At 35.6% G+C, this 16798-nt stretch overlaps 1 protein-coding gene across 1 annotated transcript in view; it reads right to left on the reverse strand.

Annotated features, from left to right (window-relative positions):
* Positions 1-16798, reverse strand: part of MOCOS (molybdenum cofactor sulfurase) — a 101311-nt gene that overhangs the window by 61322 nt on the left and 23191 nt on the right. Inside the window, exons 5-9 of the mRNA XM_031946056.1 lie at positions 15931-16007; positions 15567-15766; positions 12402-12518; positions 3303-3758; positions 1547-1709 (exon numbers count right to left, since the gene is read on the reverse strand). Of these exons, the coding sequence (XP_031801916.1) occupies positions 1547-1709; positions 3303-3758; positions 12402-12518; positions 15567-15766; positions 15931-16007 (1013 nt within the window). The remainder of the gene's footprint in view (positions 1-1546; positions 1710-3302; positions 3759-12401; positions 12519-15566; positions 15767-15930; positions 16008-16798) is intronic.

The following is a 16798-nucleotide window of genomic DNA, read 5'->3' on the forward strand; positions in this document are numbered from 1 at the left end:
TTCAAATATCATTTATCTCCCCATCTCTTTCCTTGTTTCTCCTTCCTTCCTTTTGTCCTAGACTTTTTTTTTTTTTTGCTGAGGCAATTAGGGTTAAGTGACTTGCCCAGGGTCACACAGCTAGGAAGTCTTAAGTCTCTGAGTTCAGTTTTGAACTCAGGTCCTCCTAACTTCAGGGGTGGTGCTTTATCCAGTGAGCCACCTAGCTGTCCTCCTTCCTTCCTTTTGTCTATAAAAATTACCCCTTTCCAAATCATGTCATAAATCATCTTTGTCTGTGACCTTTTCTTATGAATAAAGATCTATTTTAGCAGGGAAAATGCCCTAAATTTGTGAATTTGTCACAAGTTTTGCACCTTACCTTTCAAAGCAATAATTGTTCTTCCAACCTCATCATTTATACTTTTTGAAATCAATCAAGAAATTTTTAAGAGCATGTTCTCTGCCAGGCACAGGGAAACAACATATACATGAATAATAAGAGGCAAATATATATACAGATTTAAATACAAGGTAATTGAGGTTGGGGAGATGACACCAAAAGCTCAGGGAATCAGCTCTGATGGGAACTTCAGGTTCCAGAAAACAGAGAAATGAGGAGAAAATACATTCCAAGCATGAGTGACAGCGTATGCAAAGGCAAGATGACCTTATCTCATTAGCACACCAGGCCTACCTCAATGACCATATTGTATGTAGTTTTTTTCTTTGCTTTATGATAAGGTTGCTGAATGGCAATAAACAACTTTGCTGAAAGAGGAGCCATATTTTTAAATGCATACCTCCAACGAGCACAAGATTTGACAGGTGCATATACATGGTGGTGGTACTAAGCAGTAGGAGTGGTACAGGTGAAGAATAGAAAATAGTTCATGAAAGAGAGTAACATCTATATAACCCACAGCCTTACCAAAGTCTCTATCTCCCTTCTGGGGCCAAAGGAAAATCTAGAACCCCATTCCTTCTTTACAGAAATTGGAAGCCAGAAAGACTAAAACTCCCCTTCTTTCAAGCTGCCATCCACAGGGAAGAAATCATTAAATAATCGGCCTCCACTAATGAGGAGTTTTCTGCAAAGTATTTTGGGCCTAAGAGTAGAAGAGTAATTTTGAGCCAGGTGAATGGCCTTAAATACCAAACAGAGGCGCTCATATTTAACTCTAGAAGTAATAGAGAAGCACTGGACTGTGTCCAGTAGGAGAGTAATACAGCCAGACCTATACTTTGCTCTTCCATCATTTCATTGCTGTCTTCACAACAGCCCTACCAAGGAGGCTTGATATATGCCATTATTCCTGTTTTACAGAAGAAGAAACTGAGGATCAAATAAATGAATTATTTTGCCTTTTTATTCTATTCGCATTGTTTCTAGACCTTTCATTTTGACCCATGAAACCTAATAAACTCAACACAATATACTTGGCTAAAAAGGCACAACTGAGAGCAGAGCTGAGGTGTTTTTGTCTTGCAACCAGCTCTCTCTATTAGACCACACCGCTTCTGATAAAGGAGAGAATGTGAATATGAGCTACCCATAGCTTCTTACCTTCAGCTGTGAGGACCATAATCTTTTGTTTCAGGTCTATTAAGGGTTTAATTAAACAGAGTCGAGGCTCCTGTTTCTGACTGAGGCAAATTCCATTGTGATTCACCACCATCCAGTTTCGATCATATAACAATCCTTGATTTCCAATTGGCCATTTGGTAACCTGAGAGGGAATCCATAGAAGTTACCATTAAAATGCAGACCCACTTTCAGAAAGAACTCTTTACATAAATTAGTGCATAAATATTTTTAGCATAGTTTGTACATTGAATTCCTAAAAGAGATTATGATTTAATTACATAACATTATATAATTACAACTATTTAATTATAATTAAAGGGTAGCTAGGTGGCACAGTAGATAAAGTGATAAACTGAAGTCAGAAACTTTCATCTTCCTAAATTCAAATCTGGCCTCAGACACTTCCTAGCTGTGTGAACCTGAGGCAGTCATTTAGCCCTGTTTGCCTCAATTTCCTCATATGTAAAATGGGGGATGTATTAAATTAGATGGCCTTTGAAGCCTTTTTTAGAGAACATGAGCTCATGCATTTCCATTTCATCCCCTTTTAAAGCTAGGCCTACAGTCAGTCTGGTGCTTTGAATTTTTTTTCTTCTGATTTTGGGGTCCAAAAGACCAAAAGAAGGAGTACAGAAAAATCTGCATTTTTGGTTCTTTACATACACTACTGACCACCTCTCTCAGAATTTGGTAAGCTGATTAAAGCCAGACCCCAGGTGCTGCCTCATCAAGGAGTTGATCCTCTGAGACTAACAGATTAATTTTGCAAAATGTAAATTGCATTTTGGGCTTTTATTATATAGTCAATACTAGGAAATTTCTGTGTTGACTTTTGTGTCTTTTTGCATTTTAGATAATGTGTGTTTGTACTTTTGTTGTGTAGAATCGAAGGAAATTGTATTAAATAAAACTCAAGGATTGAAGTTTCTTTTAGCTCCAAAGAGATGATTCTATTATCTTAAACACAGAATGAATTATTTGCAGTAGGACCACAAAATTCAAAACTGTAAGGGATATAAGAGTTCAAGCCCCCTCATTTTATAGACAAGGAAACTGAAGTAAAGAGAAGGTAGACAACTTGCCCATGATCACACTGGTTAGTAAATGCCTTCAGTAAGATTTGAACTCAGTAAAATATAAGCCCCTTGATGGTTTTGTTATGCCAGTATTCTCTTAGAGCCTAACAGTCTCATGCATGTTATGGGCATCTAGTAAGTGTTTGTTGGATTGGATTGCCCAGAGAGAATATCTGTCTATCAATCAACCAGTCAATAAGTACCACCAGGCTCTGTGCTAGGTCCTGGAGATAGAAAAATGAACCAGGAGAAGTGGACATTAAACAACCCATAAAATAAATTCCAATTACAGCAAGGATATCTATAAGTGAGAGAACTGGAATAATAAAAAAATTAAGTTCAAAAGAACTTAGAAGTTCTCAAAAGATTTTGTGTCATCCCTTGATTTTTTCAGTAATGGTAAAGCATTCTAAGTAAGATAATCATAATGGACAGAAGCACACTAAAGCAATAATAATGATGACAATAACTAACATTTTGTATAGGGGATACAAAGCTTTCAAAACACCTTGTGCATTATCTCATTAGTACACTAGACCTATCTCAACGACTATATTGTATGCAATATTTTTTCTTTGCTTTAATATGAAATTGCTGTATGGAGATTAAAAACTATGTTAAAAGAGAAGCCCTCCCACGGCCATGGTTAAAACACTTACCTCCAAGGCAGCACAAGATTTGATGGGGTAAATAAAAATGTTGGTGATGGTAAGTGGTAGGAACCCTCCATCTAGTGCTGCTGTAGAAACCAATGGAGCAATGTGTTGGCCACCTTCTGGCTCAGTCTTAGGAGGATGCAAATCCATGCTTTTCACAGTCACAGAGGAATTGTTCAGTCCATCCTGGAGGAGGACATCTTCCTGAAGACATTTCCCAGGTTCATTCCTGTTGACCCTTGCGTCTCGTTCCACAGGTTCTACTGATATGGCATCAGTTTTCCCAGGAGTCACTGCAAAGGGAAGTCTACTGTCTGCTTTACCTAACCTGGTTGCTATTATGAACTTCAGAAAAGTCTGAGCATCTTCAAAAGTTGACATGTAACCAAATGATATTCTTACTGAGCCAGTGGGTTGACCATCGATGATATCTATGTCATCCCCACAGATATGACCAGCCTAGGAATAAAAAGAAAATCATAAGCCCACAGTAATATTCTTTCTTCACTGTTTTATTTCTCATGAATAATTCTCAGAACTAATTCTAAAAACATGATTAATAGAGAAAAAAGGAATTGTCAAGTTGACAAATTAATGTGCATTTGTTAATCATCTATTATTCTATTCAGTTCAAGAAAAGAAGAAAGCCAGGGCAGCTAGTTGGTGCAGTGGATAGAGCACCAGCCCTGAAGTCAAGAGGACCTGAGTTCAAATATGACCTCAAACACTTAACACTCCCTAGTGTCTGAATGACAAAGATAATTTATGTTGGATATGCTGAAAAACAAGACTACATAGAATTGGTAGACACACAGTCCCAATGGCTTCAAACATCAAGCTGAAAAGTCTCATCTTGATTTAATAGCCAAGAAAGAGCTGCTGTGAGAGACAGCATTTCAATGGGCCTAGAGGACTAGTCTCTGAATCAAGAAGACTAGGCTCACCTTCTGCTTTTGACATATACAAGCTTGGTGTCTTAACCTTAATGTGGAAACTTCCAAAAATATAAATTATGAATTGCCAATGTACACTGGTCAAAGGAGTTTCTGCACATGGAATGCCAGAACCAAAAAAACACCTGACAGATAAAAATATTGAAAAATTTTGAGTAAGGAATAAATTTGGAGTCTTTGGAGAACTTGATTTTGAATCACGGATGAAACTCTTTACTCTCTATGTGATCCTGAACAAAACAGTGAAACTTCCTAGCCCTCAGTTTCCACACCTGTAAAATGAGGATTGAAATAAATGATCTTTGAGCTTCATTCCACCTAGAAGATCATGATCTCATGAGGAAAGCAGCACTTTAGAAAAATTAACCAGGCCATTCCGTGTTGTGTACAGAGTCTCATTAGGAGCCTAATGCAAAAATGACAGAATATATATCACCAGGAAAATATATCACCAGTAAAAATGGAGTAGAAAGATGGGTATTAGATTATTAGAGCTAGAATGCATCTCAGAGATCAGGTAGTCCAATGCTGATTTTACAGAGCTAGAAACAGAGACCTGAATAGGTTACCTAGAGAGTAAGTCATTTGACTTACTCAACTCATACAGTAAGTTAGCAGCAGAAAATCCTAGAGCCATTTTTGAAGAATATTTAGTTAATCCTCCTGGAAGAGTTAGAGAGAAACAGATGAAGTTAACATGCACAAAAATGTGCAAAGTATTATAATGATTAAAGGACTTCCCAAAGGAATAATGTATCAAAAAGTCTAAGCTGAGGGATATGAATTTCCATTAATATTAAAAGAACATACAGTGACTCTATACTTTGCTCCCAGACATAGATTATTTACTTTTGAAGATCCAGCAGTGGAAAAATCCTCATTTTGATATCATGAAAACTTTGCCTAAACATTAACTCAGAAAGTCTAGGAAATATTTTAATTCAGTGAAAGTTTTGCTATCTGCTAATCTGGGAAAAATAAGATACCAGTTAGTCAAAAATTTCTATCTGGTTATGTGGAACAGTGACTCTTACCCAAAATAAAATCAGAGATCCTCAAGGAAAAAAGCAAAAAGGGATTTATTTAGATCTTGGGAGAAAGAGCAACTCCCAAGAGACAAGATGTTAATAGAGGAGTGCAAAGTGCAAACTGCAAACACAGGCTTATATAGACCCTAACCAAAAGCCCCCGCCCCGCTCTCTGACCTTTTCTCCCATTGGCTGGAGAGTTCTAATTTGCTCAGAGACTAAATATAGACCCCAGAACACACTTTACCATAATAGTTAATGAAAAGGGTGGAGAGACAGGAGGGAAATGTTTATCTAAAATAATCCAACACCTTTTCGCTATAGCTTGATTTGTTATTGCAAACTCTCAAGTCACAATTAGGGGATAGGTAGAAGTCACATCCTTATGAGAGGGTCTTCACTCAAGTTTATCCCATTCATGGTCTTTTAAGTTAACACCTAAATTAGAGCAGGTTTTGCCTTTCCTTTATTCTCCCTCTTAAGAGCCATAAATGTCTGAAAGAACAATGGAATAGATGTTTAAATCCTCATTATTTATGAAAGTCTTAGAAGACAGAGACCACTTTCTTTCTATTCTTCCCTCCCTAACAAAACCAACAAAAGCAGCTCCTTATTTAATGTCCCTCTCTTCTAATTATCTTCAGAATTAGTGCAGATATTGAATAGCTCTTATCACAGGATTACCAATTTTCGGAGTTTTTATTATTCAAGTATTGGATAGCACCATGGACATTAGTAAATTTATAATCCCTTTTAGATTTCCAATAGTCATATGTGTTTTTTGAATTACTAGGTGGTATAGTGGATAGAGCCAGGAAGACTCATTTTCCTGAATTCAAATCTGTGTAACCCCGAAATGTGTGTGTGTGTTTGTGTGTACACACATAACCCTGCCACTGTATAATCTCAACCAAGTCACTTAACACTATTTACCTCAGTTTTTCATCTGTAAAATGAGTCAGAGAAAGAGGTGGATGCAGCTAAAATGACTAATCAACAATATGAGCCTTGTACAGAACTTTAATGCTATGGGAATGACTTCCCTTCCTTACATAACAATAAAATTTTAATGAGTTTTTTTTTTAAACAAAGGCCAATTGGCATAGAATCATAAGATTTAGGGTCAGAGAAAAACTGACATTAACCAGTTCCTTGACTGATAAAGAAACAGAGGCTGAATAAGGGGAGTATAAATCACTTATTCTAGTTCAGACTGGCAACAAGTTATTAGACCTGGCATGAATTTGAACCCATTTCTTCTGATTCCAAGTGCACAAATAAATCACAAGATCTTATTTGATTGGAAAACACCTAAAAGGACACCTAAGCAACTGTAAAACTAACATTTCTTTCTTCAATTCCTGACAAGCAATTATCTTTCTTCTACTTTAAATCCTTCAGTGATGGGAAAGTCATTAACTCATAGTACATCTCATTCTACTTTTGGACAATTTTGATTGGGAAAAATTTCTTTTCGGGGGTGGGGGATGGGCTTGAAGTCTTCTTCTCATTAATTTCTACTCATTAGTCCTGGTTCTGTCCACTGTGGCCAAGATGAACAGCATTTGGTGAAGGTGTGAAAGGTGCTGGTTTCTGGTTTAATGTTTAGGTGTTCATAGAACTATAGATTTAAAACCATAAAGCTAATTTTTTTTTGCTTTCAGTTCTAAACACTTTTTTCTTAATCAAATAAGAGTTTTTGTTCTAGGTATTATTTGAGTTATTGCTATGGTTACTAGTTACTTGACGCATGAATTTGATCAATAAAAATGACATTTTGTTTTACATCTAGAGCCCATAGAACCTTTCTTTCTGACTTGGAGCTAAAATCTTGCATATTTATTGTTTCCCCCATTAGAATTGTTGTTTGTCTTTCCTTTCAAAGATATCATTGGATGATGTCCTGACACACGCATATGAACTGGATTTGTGAGGCAGAATTGCACAGCATCCTCAGCCTTACCAAACTCTAGGATAACTGGTGATGGCTGGGATACAATGGACCTTGGTGTCTTGGATGTCTGACCAAGCACTTTACAGCACCTGCTTCAGCACCTTCATGGCCTTAGGAACAAATTTCCCATTCCTCTGGAAGAAGCCCCCTAATTCACTGTGGAGGGGGCTTATCCTTAATCTGATTACCCATCTCTACAGCCACAGGTGAGACGTGGGTGAAGATAGGCACTGAAGGTGGGTAAGTAGCCCTGAAAAAGGCTCAGCAGGCCCTCACACCAGAATATAATCTCCTTAAGAGCAGGGACTACCTTTCTTTTCTATTTTTATATTCAGCACTTAGCAAAAAGCTTTGATCATAGTTAAATTCTCAAAAAAAATGCTCTATTCCTTCAGTTATTCTGAATAAACTAAAATTTAGAAACTTGTACAGTTAATTTACTCCCCACTATACCACAAATATACAACTTTTTCTTGAAAATTAATTAACAGCCCAAGAAGATGGCAGAAAGAAGCTAAGATGTTATCTGTGCTCTCCCTGTTTTTCTCAGAAACAATGGTAAGTCAAGTCTTCAAACAGATTCTGGAGTGACAAAGCCCACAAAAAGATTTTCCAGCTTAAAACAACTTAGAACGACTTCAGGAAAGGTTATTTTGGGTAAAAGGTGAGAGCAGACCAGCACAGACAGAAACCAAGGCCCATTGGTCCTGGATCAGCATGCTGTGGCAGAGCAGGCCAGTTGTGAGGCCTCCAGCCCCAGCACAAAAGGTAAACTTCAAGCCCCAGAACCCCAGCACAACAAGCTTAACCAGGCCAGGCCACCCAGCACAGCGGGCAAGCCATAAGCACCTGAAGCCCTGGCATGGAAAGCCAGTGACTCCTGCCTCCCACCATAAGAACTTGGGAGCGTGATGCCCCATGGAGTGCCCCAGGAGCAGAGCTCAACTTTAAAAGTCAAGAAACAAGAGATTATAAAGAAGGGAAAGGTACCTGTATATGCACGAATGTTTGTGGCAGCCCTTTTTGTAGTGGCTAGAAACTGGAAACTGAATGGATGTCCATCAGTTGGAGAATGGCTGAATAAATTGTGGTATATGAAAATTATGGAATATTACTGTTCTGTAAGAAATGACCAACAGGATGATTTCAGAAAGGCCTGGAGAGACTTACACGAACTGATGCTGAGTGAAATGAGCAGGACCAGGAGATCATTATATACTTCAACAACAATACTAGATGATGACCAGTTCTGATGGATCAGGCCATCCTCAGCAACGAGATCAACCAAATAATTTCAAATGAGCAGTAATGAACTGAACTAGCTATGCCCAGAAAAATAACTCTGGGAGACGACTAAAAACCATTACATTAAATTCCCAATCCCTATATTTATGCACACATGCATTTTTGATTTCCTTCACAAGCTAATTGTACAATAATTCAGAGCCTGATTCTTTTTGTACAGCAAAATAATGTTTTGGTCATGTATACTTATTGTGTATCTAATTTATATTTTAATATATTTAACATCTACTGGTCATCCTGCCATCTAGGGGAGGGGGTGGGGGGGGTAAGAGGTGAAAATTGGAACAAGAGGTTTGACAATTGTTAATGCTGTAAAGTTACCCATGTATATATCCTGTAAATAAAAGGCTATTAAAAAAAAAAAAGTCAAGAAACAGACTAAAAAATGAGTAAGAAGCAGAAGGGATCTCTAACCATAGAAAGTAACCATGGTGACAGGGAATATCAAAACACAAACTCAGAAGAGGGCAACACTGTCAAAAGGCCTACATGGGAAGCCTGAAGATGAATTGGTCTCAAGACCAAAAGGTCTTCTTAGAAGAGGCCAAATAAAAGAGGTAGAAGAAAAATTGGGAAAAGAAATGAGAGACTTATGCATGAGAATTTTTAAAAGAATCAACAGCTTGAAAAGGGAAGCACAAAATTTGACTGAAGAGGGGCAGCTAGGTGGTGCAGTGGATAGAGCACAGAGCACCAGCCCTGAAGTCAGAAGGACATGAATTCAAATCTGGTCTCAGACACTTAACACTTCCTGACTGGGTGATCCTGGGCAAGTTACTTAACCCCAGTTGTCTCAGCAAAAAAAAAAAAAAAAAATTGACTGAAGAAAATAACTCCTTTAAAAATAGAATTGCCAAATGGAAAAATGTAAAGGGTACTACAAAAAGGGTAACTGAAGAAAATTCCTTAAAAATTAGAATTAGAATTGTACATGTGGAAGCTAATAACTTTATGAGATATCAAAAATCAAACAAAATCAAAAAATGAAAAAATAGAAGAAAATGTAAAATACCTCATTGGAAGAATTGTTGTTGTCCTTCGTTTTCAAAGAGAGCCAAAATGACATCACTATATTAGAGTTGAGTTATATTGTGTCCAACTTGGCTGATCAGATGAGTATGAGTTTAGAGTGCTCTGCCACAGGTTGGTCACAAATAAACATTTGTTTATTTATAAACAAACTTATTTTTATTTATTGTTTATAAGGACATATGGACATTTGAGGTAGCTTTTCTAATTTTGTGTATTTTGTGTTTCCTTTGAGCTAATTCTCTTCTGCTTTGCTCATAGAGCATAGTACCTTCTCTGATTAGAGCCAGTCATACTGGGTAGTCCTGTGCCAGTATCTCCCATGTCATACAATCGATTCTTAAGGGAGACATTGAGAATATCTCTGTATTACTTTTCCTGATCAGCTTGTGAGCACTTGCCTTGTGTGAATTCTCCATAAAATAATCTTTTTGGCAAATGTACATTTGGCATTCAAACAATATGGCCAGTGCTCTCTGCAATAGAGTTAGAATGCTTGGCAGTCTAGTTCAAGAAAGGCCCTCAGTGTCTGGTACCTTATCTTCAGAGATATGGAAGTCTAGTTCCATATGGTCTAGGAGATCTTCAGAATCTTTCTAAGACAATGTTTCCTGACATGGCTGGTAGACTGTCCAGGTTTCACAGGCACACAACAATGAGGTCAGCACAATGGCTCTGTAGACCTTCAGTTTGGTAGTCAGTCTAATATCCCTCCTCTCCCACATTTTCCATACCAGATTCTTAGAGAAGTGAGTTCCAGGAAGATATAGGCAGCAAAACTATACTAGTCGGTATCCAAACTCCCCCTCTCAGAACTAAATAAATCTAATCAAAAAATAAACAAGAAAGAAGTTAAGAAGGTGAAAAGAATTTTAGAAAACTTTGATATGATGAACTTCTGGAAAAAAATTGAATGGAGATAGAGAGACATACATGACACCTACACAAAAATTGACTATGTCTCAGAGTATAAAAACCTCACAGTCAAATACAGAAAGGCATGAATAGTAAATGTGTCCTTTTAAGGACATGACTCAATAAAAATTACATGTAATCATAATAAAATAGCCTAAAAATTAAATGGAAACTAAATAATCTAATCCTAAACAAAGAATGAGTCAAACCACAAATCATAGAAACAATTGACAATTTCACCAAAGAGAACAACAATAATGAGAAAACATAGCAAAATTTAAGGGATTCAGCTTAAACAGTTCTTAGGGGAAATTTTATAATACTTAATTAATAAAATAAAGAAAGAGAAGATCAATGAATTGAGCACATAATTTTTTTTAAATCTAAAAATAAAACAAAGTAAAAATTTCCAATTAAATACCAAATTAGAAATTCTGAAAAACAAAGAAGAGATTAATAAAATTAAATATAAGAAAACTATTAACCTAATAAATAAAACTAAGCATTGGTTTTATGAAAAAAATGAATAAAATAGATAAACTTTTAATTAATTTGATTAGAAAAAAAAGAAAGAAGGAAACCAAGAAGGAAATCAAAAATCAAAAGAGTGAAGCCATCACCAATGAAGGGAAAATTAAAGCAATAATTAGGAACCACTTTGTCCAACTGTATGCCAATACATCTAACACTCTATGTGAAATGAATGAATATTTACAAAAATATAAATTGCCTAGATTAACAGAAGAGGAAATTTTAAAAAACTTAAATAACCCAATTTTAGGAAAAAAAATTTGAACAAACCATCAATGAATTCCCTAAGAAAAAATTTCCAGAGAACTAATTCAAACATTCTGGAAAGTAATCTGGAGCTGTCTCCAAAGAGCTATAAAACTCTGCATAACCCTTTGATCCTGCAACACCACTACTAGGTGTATATCCCAAAGAGATCATAAAAGAAAACAGGAAAATAACCCACATGTACAAAAACATTTTTAGCAGTTCCTTTTGTGCTGGCAAATAATTGAAAACTGAGAGGATGCCCATCAATTGGGCATACTATGAACAGGTCACAGTATATGAATGTAATGTAATACTACTGTTCTATAAGAAATGATAAGCAGGTAGTTCTCAGAAAAACCTGGAAAAAACTTACATGAACCAATGAAGTGAGCAAAACCAGGAGAATATTGTACATGGTAACATTGTACAGATGACCATCTAGGATAAACTTAGCTATTCTCAGCAATGCATTGATCCAAGACAATTCCGAGGGACTCAAAATGGAAAATGTTGACCACATCCAGAAAAAGAACTATACAGTCTGAATACAGATCAAAGCATACTATTTTTACTTTTGTGTTGGTTTTTTTTTTTGGTTTTTTCTTTCTTGTGATTTTTTTCCTTTTTGTTCTAGTCTTCCTCCACAATTTGACTAATATGGAAATGTGTTTAATATGATTGTACATATATAATCTATTTCAGATTACTTGCTGTCTTGGAAAGGGGGAGGGAATGAAGGAAGAGAAAAATTTGGAACTCAAATCTTACAAAGATGAATATTGAAAACTATCTTTACATATAACTGAAAAAATACTATTAAATAAAAAAATTAATTATAATTATAAAACACTAGTATGTACAGTATGCTATATATTATGTTATGTTATATGATCTAGAGTTCACACTCTTAAAAAAAACACACAGAATAAACATTTTAAAAACCTCTCTTCCTCTGTTATACATATCCCTGCAATTTGCCAAAACAAAATTAATCAATAAAGATGCTCACCCTCAGAAAAGAACCAAGATAGAATTAATATATAACTGTGGTTTTTCCATGCCTATGTCTCTGCATGATGGTCTTGTCTTACTTCATTCTTTAAGATGTGGGACAGCAGTAAGTGGGCTCAGGACATACCTGAAGATTCTTTTTAATGGTCTCATTGCTGATCTTCAGGTGCCTCTGGCATGCCCCCGTATTACAGAAACATCCAGTCCGAACGTGTATATTGTGAAGGCTGGCCATTTTTTCTATCTATGGATTAAATAAAATGTGAAAGTAGTATAGGGAAACAAGAACAGCATTTTAACATTTTACATATATATATTTGTATGTATTTCTTACACTTTGAATGGCCTGAAATAATTTATCTTATTCAAGATAGTTCATCTTTCTGGGTCTTATTTTCTTCATCTATAAATTGAGTTGGAGTAGACAATTTCCAAGTTCTAAGTTCTAAGAATCTATGATTCTGCCACTAACTCTTGTCTTGCTTCATTCTTTAGGATCTGGAGCAGCATTAAGCATTTTGCATTAGCTAAAAGCATAACAAAGAGCATACCTCAGAGTCAAAAAGATATATTCTGGTTGTATGGCTTGAGTAAATCACTTCTCAGTGGCCCAGGCAACTTTCAAATATCATAAACAGTGGAAAAACTGCTATCCTGCATTCAAAAGTTAAATTCCTCACAAGAGAGTTCCCTACAGTCATGGAATCATTGGTCTAGACAAAAATAAAATCTCGAGCAGCTAGCACTGTGCTTGGTATATGGGAAGCATTTAAAAGATAATCACTGAATTAAGTTGAAGTGAAAATGTTTAGTATGAGTTAATTTGTATGACAAGAAATTACCATACAGCATAACAAAATGAAATTTCCACACCCCAAACAATGATCCATTGGTTTTAAATAATATTCATAGCAAAATACTAGTACCAATAAAGTTGGGAGTGGAAACTGTTCTTTGGAATTTTTCATAATGAGATTAGACTTTCTTGAACTCTCCTATTATCCCTCAAAATTTTCATACTGAATTAAGGGACTCAGAAGTAGGACCCTTTTAACATTAGTGTATTATATGTAACCCACCTTCTGACAGAGAAATGATAAACTCAGAGTTCAGAACCGAGACATCTATGATGTAGTCCGTGTGGGAATTTGTTTTGCATGATTATGCATGTTTGTTATAAGGATTTTTTTTATGGGGAGTGCAGAGAAAAAAATAATTGTTAACTGAAATTTTAATTTTTAAAGGAGAAAATATCAGTGCATTATGATTTTGGTTTTTATTTTTCTGATTTAGATTATTATGGATAGACAATATGGCCAGAAAAATATGTCTAGTCATAAAACCTAGCTCCATAGTTTAAACCCATAATCAAGACTCTAGGCTTCTTAATCTTGCCTTCTTATTACTTCCTCTCAATCATATTTTGTTGACCTTTCTATTAAAAGTTTTTATTCTTCCAAGTCAATTCAGTTGAACAAACATTTCCAAAAGTCCTATGGGCAAGGCACTCCTATCCAAGCCCTCTTCAGGTGTCTAATTTTTTTAAGTGGTAGGTAGGTGGTGATCTGGAATATATATGATTCTACAGCTTTTAGAATCTCTTTAAAGGAAGTATTTAGCCTCACTTTGTGAAGTTCAAAACTCCATTTGGCAACACTAGGATTATTTTTCTCAAACTGGGAAGTGAGACTAGGTCAGAGTGACCTCTAAAAAGTATAATTTGCTTTAAGTGACTCTCTAGAGAATCATAAATCTGGAGCTGGAACAACCATACATTTGCTTACAGTCTGCAGTTTGATTTTAACACTGGAAAACCATAGAGCTTGATTATCAGAGTGTTTGTGTTGGGAAAGGGGTGAGGGAAGAGATACAGAGATGGGCAAAAGGGGAGTGATCTACATTGTTGATCCTGATAAGATTAATAATTCTGTTTTACTTTTGCACAGAAACTCAATTCCAAGTTTCAAAGAATAACTTAAAAATAAATGTCAGTATCACAAGCTTCTTGGGTTTGTCTGAATTGCACTGAGCTGTTAGGGTTCATGAAAATGCCTCAGAGGTTTTTGGCATATCTAGGATAATTTCCTGCTGCACTTTTATCACTTTTATCACTTTCCTTCTTCTTTTCTTTTTCCTTGCTAGTAGCTATAACCTCTTACAGCTGTAAGAATGCCTATTTTATAGGACCATAGACTTAGATCTGGAAAGGACCTTATTGACCATCATGTCCAATGTACTCATGTTACAAATGAATAATTGTGGTTCAAAGAACCTGTGAATTAATCCAACCTTCTTGAAAGAAATTCAGATTTATGTTTTAAAGGCAACTAAAATATTCATATCTTTAGGCACAGAGATCTCACTACCAGACATGTACTCTAATAATTACTTTTTTCTGGTTTTTAAAAAAATTAATATACAAAAATATTCATAGCAGAACTTTTTGTGGTTCAAAAGAATTGGAAACAAGGTGGGTACCTACAGATTGAAGCATGGCTAATAAATTTGCAGAATGTGACTACAATAGAATATTATTGTTTCATAAGAAATGGTGAACATAAAAAAGAATTTTCTGATCTGGTGCAGAATGAATTATGCAGAACAAAAACAATATGCACAACAACAACAATGAAAATGGAAACTACAATTAAATGAAATTGATCTCAATACAATTATGTTAGAACATAGCTTCAGAGAACTGAGAAATTGTACCTCTTTCCCTTCACTGCAGAGTTGAGGTCACTGTGGATAAAGGATACTGCACATACTGTTCTCACTGAATTTTGTTTTTATTTCTTCTAAGTTCTAAAAATTGACCCTTTGGTAGTTTTGATTGCTGAAAAAGTGAATGTTAATCTTTATTACAAGGAATTATTTACTGAATAAACAGTAGAAAGGAATAATATATATATATATATACACAAAACGGAGTTCTTATACATACTAACAGAAATAAATGTTTATAAAATATATAAATTTTATATTTATATAAAAATAAATAAAATCCAAATTAATCAAATAATATTTTTCAAAGTAAATATAAGCTAAGTGAGAACCTAGGGGAGGGAAAGACTCCTCATCATATATTGCATAGGCTTTAGTCATTAAGTTTTGTGAGCATAATTTCAGCAACTCAAAGGTTTTATTATTAAAGGGTTTGGGGGCAGTTTTCTGAATGGTTTGAAATTGCCATCAAATTGTGACTTCCAGATTGGAGGAGGGGTGAGGAGAAAGTGTGTTATAGTTCTAAGATTAGCAAAGTGGAAAAGAAAAAAAACAAAAAACAAGCTACCTGGGAATAACCAACGATGTCTCCATTGTCATCCAACACATTAAAGTTAATGATTGGACCTTGGGTCTGGGGATTGTTGAATTCTGTATCACTATAAATCTGAATCACAGGTGCTCCATTTGGGTATTGGAGAGAGACCAGCACTGTGTAGGTGTAGTGAACCAAGGCAAAAGTATGTTGTTTTATGTTTTCCATTCCACCTAGCAAAGAAAAAGTTTCTAAGTCATTCTCTTGTTGGTGAACAAAATGAACATATATACAAATGATAATTAAATACAACTTATTTCTAAAGTGATTTCTAAGAAGCAAAATGCATACAGAGAAGTAAATCCACATAGAGAGAAAGGAAAAATTTTCCACTGACCTGTCAGTCTTTCTAGCACATCAAATCCATGTTTCAATGCTATAATGTCAAGAAAAGAAATTGTACCATCTTCAAACCTACAAAAACCAAACCAAATTAAAACAAAACAAAAAACCTAAATTAAAAGAATAAATGGTTTCATGGGTAGTTTATTGACTGTGCTTGTCTAGGATCTCAATGAATGCTTTCCATCTTCCTCCATGTTAGGATATTAATTTAAGTTAGAAATTCAGTCCTTGTTCAGTCAATGACTTCTCTTTCTACTACTTTGAATCACTTCCCACAGTTCTAGAACTGGATTATAATGATGGCAAAGGACTAAAATATCAGAATTACCAATTGATACACTTCTTACCTACCAGAAGCATGCTCTGCCCTTGTAGAACCAAAAATAAATTTTACTATTAAAATGTTGCTTTCATAAGTAATTTCTCAGTAAAGAAGCTCCCTCCACCAGTGCAGATATTTAGTAACTGCTCCAGAATGTATCACCTTAGAGCATTACCTACAGCACTGAATAGGGATCCAGCCTCAAATCAAAATCTCAGACCCCCACTGCTTGGGTAACTCTAGGCAAGGGACCCCTTCTGACATTCAGTTACCTTGTGGGTGCCCCACACAGTACCAATCTGTCACATAAATCCAAGGTTCTGCTACAGAACTATTTCCTTTGAGAGCATTTTATACTTATAGTTGTATATGTTGGTTCCCACCCACCCCCAGGTGAATGTAAGCTCCTTGGGGGAGGAATCATTTCATTCTCATCTTCATCTCCAAGAATCTAACATTTTACCTAGCACATACAAGGCCATTAAAGAGGCTTGTCAAATGAAGTCGTTTACAAGATATCTGAGGTATTTCCAAGGAG

Source organism: Sarcophilus harrisii, chromosome 1, assembly GCF_902635505.1.
Source record: "Sarcophilus harrisii chromosome 1, mSarHar1.11, whole genome shotgun sequence".
Classification (NCBI taxonomy): domain Eukaryota; kingdom Metazoa; phylum Chordata; class Mammalia; order Dasyuromorphia; family Dasyuridae; genus Sarcophilus; species Sarcophilus harrisii.